Source organism: Cornus florida, unplaced genomic scaffold (genome assembly GCF_030987335.1).
Source record: "Cornus florida cultivar Cherokee Brave unplaced genomic scaffold, ASM3098733v1 CherokeeBrave_3.0.0_Hap2_Chr06, whole genome shotgun sequence".
Classification (NCBI taxonomy): Eukaryota; Viridiplantae; Streptophyta; class Magnoliopsida; order Cornales; family Cornaceae; genus Cornus; species Cornus florida.
In genome coordinates, this window is record NW_026775576.1 from 94,388,338 (window position 1) to 94,396,978 (window position 8,641).

The window sequence follows — 8,641 nt, forward strand, 5'->3', positions numbered from 1 at the left end:
AAGTGACTGTCGACAAAACATTTGGAAATTTTCCAACATTAACTTATTAGGTAGAAAAGCAAAAGTCAAAAAGGCCCTCCGTAAAAGATGACAATACAGCCCTGGTTTTTCTTCTGTACAGCAAACCGACCAGGGAAAATATATCCAGCCTCTAAATTCACTATTTCATTTACAGAAATACAAGTCATATTGTGCAGTTATGAACCAAGAAAATAGTTCTTATCTTCATAGTGTGCAAAAAATACAAGACTTCACAAACCATTCTTAATCTGGCAGCATAATACCGGCGAAGTTTGATTCGTTTAAATTACATTGCACGCTGCTTTTCCAGGCATCTTCAATGGTTGGATTGAGATCTATGAATGAAAAGGAAAAAAGAAAAGAAGAATATAAGCAAGATGGAGATTATCCATCCATCCATCCAACATTTTGGATTGTGATGAACCCTACCCCAAGTAATCCATTAAGTTGTTTCATATCCTTCACCCTCCTTGTGCTGCTGCAGCAGCCAATCTTTGCCATGTCAATTCCCGCTGCTCTTCCAACTCTCTGGCCATGGACTCTTTCTCTGCATACTGCTTCTCGCACTCTTCAAACAACTCGATATCCATTTCCAAGAACATTTTCCGAACATTTACGGTCAGGCCATGGACTGCCTGATTCCAGTGAGACCTAACATTCTTCTCCAATGCCTCGAAAATAATTGGAAAAACGACACTCCGGTTTTGCGCAATCAAGCTAACAATGTGCTCGTTGTTCCACAAAAACAAAGCTCGTTCAGCAACCTGCAATATAATTTGGACTTAGCAAAAACTTTAAAAGATATGCAACTGCTTTACAGATAATAAGATAATAAAATAGAATTAATAACAGATCAGATTCCAACCATATATGTTCCATAATCTACAAAAATGAAAAAGTTAGAAACCGTATTTAGATTAAGAATCAAACCTTACAACAATATAAAATTCTTCACACTGAAAGACCAACTGCAGGTAAACCAAATTTAAAGATGCATCATGGAAACTTTTCTCTCTTCTCTTCTAACAAATAAAGTAAGGTGTTACCAGTGTTATTAAAGGCATAAGGCGCACCAAGGCGCTAGAGGTCCTTTGGAGCCTAGGCGCGAGGCGCACGGCGAGGTGCGCGCCTGAGTGAAGTGAGGCGCACAATTGAAAATTTAAACTACCATACTAACATTAATATCTCATAAGTCATATCAATATTCTAAAAATTAATATCAAATATAAAAAAGTAAATCCATCAACTATACAAGCATCCAACAACCATAAAACAGAGCACAAATTTGTTTTCTTGAAAGGCAAAGCAAAATGTGTTTCTTTGAATGGCAAAACAAAGCACAAAAATAAATAAACATGTTAACAAAAAAAAAAAAAAAGAACAGAGCCAGAAAAAAAAAAAACAAAGAGAGAAGAGAACTAGACAAAGAGAGAGATGTAAACAAAGATAAGAAGAGAGGGGAGATCTAGCGGAGAAGAGAGGAAAAAAAAAAAAGAAAAGAAAGAAAGAACTGACGTGGCTTCGTCGTTCATCTATGCAACTAGGGCTTTGTCTTCATCTCACAATCTCATTCTATCGCTATTCGGTTAACACTTTGACTCTTGGGCTTTCTTATTTTTTTATTTCTTTGTACAAAAGTTCCTTCTATCGTATGCTTGGGCTTTCGTTTTTGTTTATTAAGTTGCCAAAAGTACCCTTTTGGCTTAAAAAATAGAACAATCATAATTTTTTAAACAAATATCAGTGGCGCGCGCCTAGTAAACATCGATGAGCCTGGGATGACAACAGGGCTAAACTTGAGCCTCGAGCCTAGGCGCGAGCCTGGGGGCGCCTTTAACAACACTGGGTGTTACCTCCTTCCCTTCTCTTCCATCCAACCAAACAAAAAGAGGGAAGGGCACTATCCCCATTAAGAATTCATCCCCCCAAGATCTCACACAATAAATATGCAATGGCAACAAAGAAAAATAAGAAGGAAAGCACACACACAATTAAGAATTTAAGACAAGATTTATGTAGTTCAACAAATTGCCTACGTCCACGGGCGAAGAACGACTAACTTTTCTATTCAAATATGAAGATTACACAAACACTCTTCTACTCTCTCAGCTCAAGTCTCTCACAACTTAACTTGCACCTTCAATACAACCCTAATTTAGTGAGCAAGAATACATATTAATGTTGTGCAAGGAATGTAACTACTTGGGGCCCAAGTAGAATTACTTTGGGCCCAAGTAAAACATTCCTAAACCAATAGAAACCCAAACCCCAACCCAATAAGAATTTGAGACATACATAACACTCCCTTTCCTAAGGATGTCTCATCCATCTCTTCTCTCCCTTCAATCCAGTTTTTTTCCTTCCTACCAAACGCCGCATTTATGTGTCCATGAACCTTTATGGAGAACCCAAAACCCAAGATAAGACATTCTTTGGACCCAAACCCCTTCAACAACCCCCAGTCCCACCCAATATATCATTTTCAAATAGCTCAAAGCAAAAAAGACTTCTATGCATATATATATATATAAACTTCTACGTAAATATCACAAAAAAAAAAGAAGCTTTCAATTGAATTTTACCCTCTGGTCATCATCGAAGGGCCCTAAACAAAAATAATTTAAGGTTTCGAACAAAAATTTGAGTAACCAGTAAAAACATTTTGACTTCCAATTTTAACGGGTCATTCCCACAATTTGGTGTGCTCCTGAATCTTCAGGGCAGCCAAACGCCCAAGAAAACGAATTCTGGAGAAAGAATTCTCCCATGGATTTTCATGCTCAACATCCACCCTCCCCTACCCCTAAAACTCTCTTCTTTTCTGTCCATGCAAAACTCTTTGCTGCACCAACTGGTATGCCATCCCTCTGGGTTAATCAATCCCAATATCTTTGGAAGGAACTTAATGTCAAAGTGAAGATTAGCCAAGATGAGGTTGTGGGATTGGGTCATTTGTTGTGGCAAACCATTTGTACTGATTTGGTCTTCTGTGCCATGTTTGTCCACTGCTGCAGACAAAGATGAGGCAATCAGTTGAGAGGTGGTGGGGCTATATGTCCGCTATGGCTGAAAATTTAGCCTTGTGAGCTGGAACGTTGGCTTTGACGATGGTCAGAAAAGCTGGGTTATGGTTCAGCTTCGCCTTGCTTCCATTCTGTCCAACTCTCACACCTCTCCCTTTCCAACCACAATGGAGGACGTGTGCTTCAAGTTAGCAGTTCCCATCATCTGATCAAGGTCATCATGAAACCACCTTGTCTGTGGTGACCATTCAAGTGAGGTGCAGGTCGTATGCCTCCTCTGTTCTACTTCTTTACCCACCTCACCATTGGAGCCAAGTCTCCTATACAGTCACGGCAATCGTTCAAGAAGAGCTTACTACATAAAAGATAACTGGAGGTTTGTAGTGACTGTCGACCATTAACAGATGTTAAGGAGGAATTGTTTGTGAGACCACAAGCTTGATTCTGGCAGGTTGGTGAGTCGTTGGCTTGGCTTGGTTATGGATGTATGGATTTGGTTAATGGAAATGAGGAGGTGCTCCAAAGATTCATCTTTTAGCCTCTGTGACCTACATTGGAGATTTTTTCACTCATGGTGCTCTCTGCAGAAACGTTAATGGTGGACAGCCTGTAAGGAAGATGAAGATAGTTCACATGCTACTTTGTGGCATTGTGGCCTTCTGCTGACTAGTGTGACAGAACATCCCCGTCACACACACTTTTATGCTTCCATGACCAGATTTTATATGCCACCAAGATTTGAATATAAAATGTCTTCACCTAGCTCTGGACAGGAAATTTATTGCAGGCAGAATTTTTTTCCCCTCATAATTCATTTATCCAGCACGTTGTGACACCCTATCAGTCAACAAAGGTAGCGGGTTCAAAAAGCATTGTGTTATCCGCCTATACGATGTGTTTGACAACCACTAAGTGAGATTTTTTCATATAGTATATAAGTTATGGTTGTCTTTCTTTGCTTCATTCTGCGGCCTAATCTCTCAGATTGTGAGAGTTATATCTGTTTGTTGGTTAAGTTTGTGCCTACGAGGTGTATTAACATTTGAGAGTGCACCTTCTGAGCTTCAGGTAAATCTTTAGTACTCTCTTTTTCCGATTAATAAAAATTCAACCTACCTACCAAAGGAAAAGACAAAAAAAAAGAGCAACTCCATGAACTCAACTCTTGTTCCAACTATTTGTGTTGCTTAGCTTGTATGAATCGCATTTCACCATTTTACCCTATCTAATGTCCTAGCTTTAACTAAACTACGTGCTATTACATCTTGCTTTATTATCTTAACAGATATTAATTACCGTCTTTCTCTTTCCGGATCATTACCCTCAATGTGGACCACATCACTCTCACTGGTGCATATCGATCTTTGTTCCACATGGCAAAATTATAAGATGCAAAACAAACAATATTCTAATACCAAACTGATGTAGAATAAGAGATAATAATAGGAATCATCCAAAAACGTCAAAACCCTATTAATAATACCTTATTCATAGACAAATCATAGACAACCCTAAGGAAAACCCTAACTACTAATTATTCTAAACTAAATATTGCCAAAAATATAAAATAACAAGAATAAAGATAAATAGATAATCCAATTGCTAAAAAATATAAGAAAACCCTAATTCTATCTTTCCTTATCCTTTCTGTTAGCATAGGTGCGAATCATCTATAACACGTGCATATGGCTCATATCTTGATCCCCATCACCATCTTGATTGTTTTTCTCTCATTTTATCCTAAGTGGGTGGTTGGGTGCTATTACTCTTATTTCAACCACGCTCATTAATGTATAGGTCATTTCTTGGTCGTGCTATATTTTGTCCCACAAAATAGGAAGAATCTAATAAATATTTTATAGAATTTATGTTTCAATTTTAGTATTTTGTAAACACTCCTCCATTTAACCCACAATAGTTTATTTTTGAGCATCATCTCTAATATCTCCCTCTTTAATAATTATCGAGTTTATGCAGCCAAAAACCTTCACTTTTTCATATATTTTCTTCTTTTTTCAATACCCTTTTTAATATATTTTGATTCTCAATATTCATTATATCTCCGACAGAATTTCTGGTTCTACTCAAGTTACATTCTATATTTACCAGAAAACGAAAGTTACAGTCTATATAAATGTTTGTTTCTCTTATCTCAAAAACTTTTAATTCTGCAACTTCTGTTCGAGTCTCTCCTTTAAGACTTATCCTTTCTTTAATTTAATGGACCAAAACAATATCATATGCTGATAGCATGTGCCATATAACTTCATCCTGAATATGTTTCGTCGGTTTATGAATAAAAAAATAAAAAATAAAAAATAAAATGGGGACGCGATGTTGATCTCTAGTGTGTAAGCCTATAATACTTTGAAATTCACTTTTTGTTCTACAGGTGTTATTAGGTCCTTTATCGTGTTCTCTCTTTTCAAAAATCCAACATTGCATATCTTTAGGAACCCTATCATAATCTTATCCGAATCTATATAAATTTTACAAATATCTTCTTCTATCTACACCTTTCCAATACCCTCCCATGGGTGTTTGTTGCTGAAAAATAAAATAAAAAAAAGGAAAAACTGTCTCTATGCGTATAAACACTAGTCTAAAACAAAAGAAAAAATTACACTAAGTCTAGAAAAATTCAATGCCATAGCCAGAAGAGCTTAGGCGAACTTCAACAAAACTATAAAAGATCCACAAAATCAACAAAGAGTTCAATCTGGTATCACTTATCATAAGAAGCCCTAGAAGAATGGAGATTTTATAACCATAATATCAAGGCCTAAAACACTACTCAACAATCAGGAGCCGCAGGACTTCAAGCAAGGAAAAAAAGAAGAAGGAGAAGATAAGGAAGAACCACGTACGAACAAAAGAATGGGAAAGGACAAACTGGCCATACCGAATCAAAATAACTCGGCAGAAACAAAATGTAAAGAGTATGTTATCTTCGTAAGAAAATAAAGGGATGAATCATCAACAACCATTTGTCACAAACAACCAAAAGGGTAAGGCAAAGACCTTCATGACAACCACCAGCCCAATAACCACTCTATTAGCACTATGCAACAATTCCAAAAAGCAGCAAATTTAGATTCCCTAATACAATTTCAAATTTTAATAATGCATACAACCCATAATTAGAGATGCAAAAATCTGAAAAAGAAAATTGGGACATCTGGAATGTAGAAAATGTTACAAAATGATCTGCAAACCTGAAAATGAGGGCTATTTAGGCACCGGGCTATCTGTCTGAAAAGAGGAACCATGCAGCGTTGAAATTCTGCAGCTTGTGTTATGTCCAGCACTTCTTCTAGCTCCCCAATAAAGAGAACCTCCTTCTGACAATTGGTAACTGGCCAGTATTTCAATAAACCCCTTATAACAGTATCGGCCAGCTTGTAATCTTTTTCAACAAACTGAGTTATGCAATACGACAACTGCTGATGATACAAAGCAAGTGACTTAGGCTTGTGGAGTGGTATAAGTGCCCTAACAAGGAACAACTTATGCTCTTCTTTCATTGGCAGCGCGAATCCATTTATTATACTGCCAAGAATCTCCAAAAGCTCACCAATACCACTATGTCTCTCCGTTTCATATATGAACCGATAAAATATGTTATTTATTGCTTTCCTGATATATGGGCGGTGCACCATAAACTTCCCATATATTCGATGAAGGATAGTTTTCAGATATTCACGCTCTCGGGGGTCCTCGGAATCAAACAAATCAAGTAGATTTAATACAAAGGAATGATCAATGTACCGCTTGGCAACCTTGGTGTCAATGTCAGAAGAGACAATATATCGCATAAGCAGCTCATATACAAGTTGTAAATGTGGCCACGAAGGATCTAAATAGGGATCCTCTTCATCAGCCTCCATGTTCTCTGAACCTGTATTTTCATGGGATGCTGGTGGCAAACACCGGAATATATTTACTGAAATCATCCGAATCATTTCTTCTTGATTGCTCTCTGTAATTTTCCCAGAACCCGATTGTACAAAATCCACAAGCTCCGCAAGGGTCATCCTCTTAATCTCTTTCTCTCTAACCATTTTTAATGTATCCGTGAAATCAAATTGGAAGCAACAAATCTGCAATTTACGCAGAAACAAGTTTTGGCGTTCGGAAACCGGAACGTCCTTGAAGGAAGGGAGGGTCTCAATTGTCCCTGGAGGCGGAACAGCTGTCATCACAGCTCCACCAGGCTGCTGTTGCAGCAAATTGGCTGCAGCTGCTGCCGGGACGCCCCGAGAGGCGTGGCTTACAACAACATTCGATGTCGAAACTGACCCTGAATTCCGATTCAACGGTGAGGGAGCATACCCATATGCCCCGGAATCATTACTCTCCGATTTGGACACCTTACGGTGTCCACGTTTCATTAATTTGTTGAACATCCCTATCTAATAAACCCTAACCCTATACTTGTAACAAAATATCGATCAAATCATTAAAATTGAGCCGTGATTACAAGTTTCTTACCGATCAATCACAATAAAAGAACATAAATTTGAACAATTTTTGACGATTATTCAGAAGAAATGGCTGTAAATACAGATTACTGATCAACGGATCTACTGCACTAATCGGAGAGAAATTTTACCGATTGTCATTTAAAATGACGAGTCGTTGGAGATAGCTGACAGTTGACGCATCAGAAGGTGACCATCGGCAAAGGATCGCCGGAATGCAGACTAGTCGATCGGACGGGAATTAGGTTTTCTGGTGATCAATTCAAGGATGACAAAAAGGAGATAGATATAGTTCTAGAGAGAGAGATTTAGAGAGAGAAGGTGACAAAAGTAGAGATAATTGAGCAAGGGATAAGTTAATGAAAGCGAATGATAGCAATTTGCAAATACTTTTATTTAACCTTTCCAAAACACATTTTTTATGGGATCTTATTCTTAGTACCAATTCAAACTTATGCTATGTTTGGAAAGGAAGGGAAACAAGGGGGGGACTAAGGAGGAAGAGAAAGCAGTGTTTCTATTGTTTTGACAGAAGAGGGGAAAAAAGAATATATATATATATATATATATATATATATATATATATATAAAATATTTAAGAAAAATTCTAATTCGTGGATCCAATTCGATCCAACAATCCCGTCAATGGGATAAATCATAAATCAAAATGGTGAGGCTTCATAAATCAAAAATTCAGGAAAGAAAGATAAGTGGAATTAACCCAATTATCTTTCTAATTTTTCCGCAAATATTTTTTCTCCCTTCTATCCCACTGACGGGATCCGTTGAATGACGGATTGGATCGAATTAGATTCACAAATTAGAGTTTTTCTTAAATATTTCATATTATTTATTTTTTAACCATAACCTAATAGATAAAATTTTAATTTATCATCATTAATTCACATATTTAAATGATCATTAATTAATGCATTCTTAGATCATCAACTAATTAAATTAATTAATATATTATTTGAATATATAAATAAATTTTACGGATAAGATCTCGGACTCATGAATTGGATTGAATTTTTAATAGTTCAATTCGTGATTCGATTCGTAAGGTACAGATTCAATTTTTTTAATCCACCGCCGATTGGTTAAAGTAGCAATTCA

At 36.9% G+C, this 8,641-nt stretch overlaps 1 protein-coding gene across 1 annotated transcript; it reads right to left on the reverse strand.

Annotated features, from left to right (window-relative positions):
* Positions 1 to 132: 132 nt before the first annotated feature.
* On the reverse strand, positions 133 to 8,023 carry LOC132312997 (serine/threonine protein phosphatase 2A 57 kDa regulatory subunit B' beta isoform-like). Its single transcript, XM_059811596.1, has 2 exons — positions 6,260 to 8,023; positions 133 to 785 (listed from the first exon to the last, which is right to left on the reverse strand). The coding sequence occupies exons 1-2, from the start codon at positions 7,448 to 7,450 to the stop codon at positions 483 to 485; spliced, it is 1,494 nt and encodes a 497-aa protein (XP_059667579.1). The 5' UTR covers positions 7,451 to 8,023; the 3' UTR covers positions 133 to 482.
* Positions 8,024 to 8,641: the final 618 nt, after the last annotated feature.

Bases quoted from the DNA above. Each gene is read 5' to 3' on its own strand.
- LOC132312997 (XM_059811596.1), bottom strand. From the start codon at position 7,450: ATGTTCAACAAATTAATGAAACGTGGACACCGTAAGGTGTCCAAATCG. The intron at 786-6,259 runs GTTTGCAGATCA...ATTATATTGCAG, and splicing joins TAAATAGCCCTCATTTTCAG to GTTGCTGAACGAGCTTTGTT.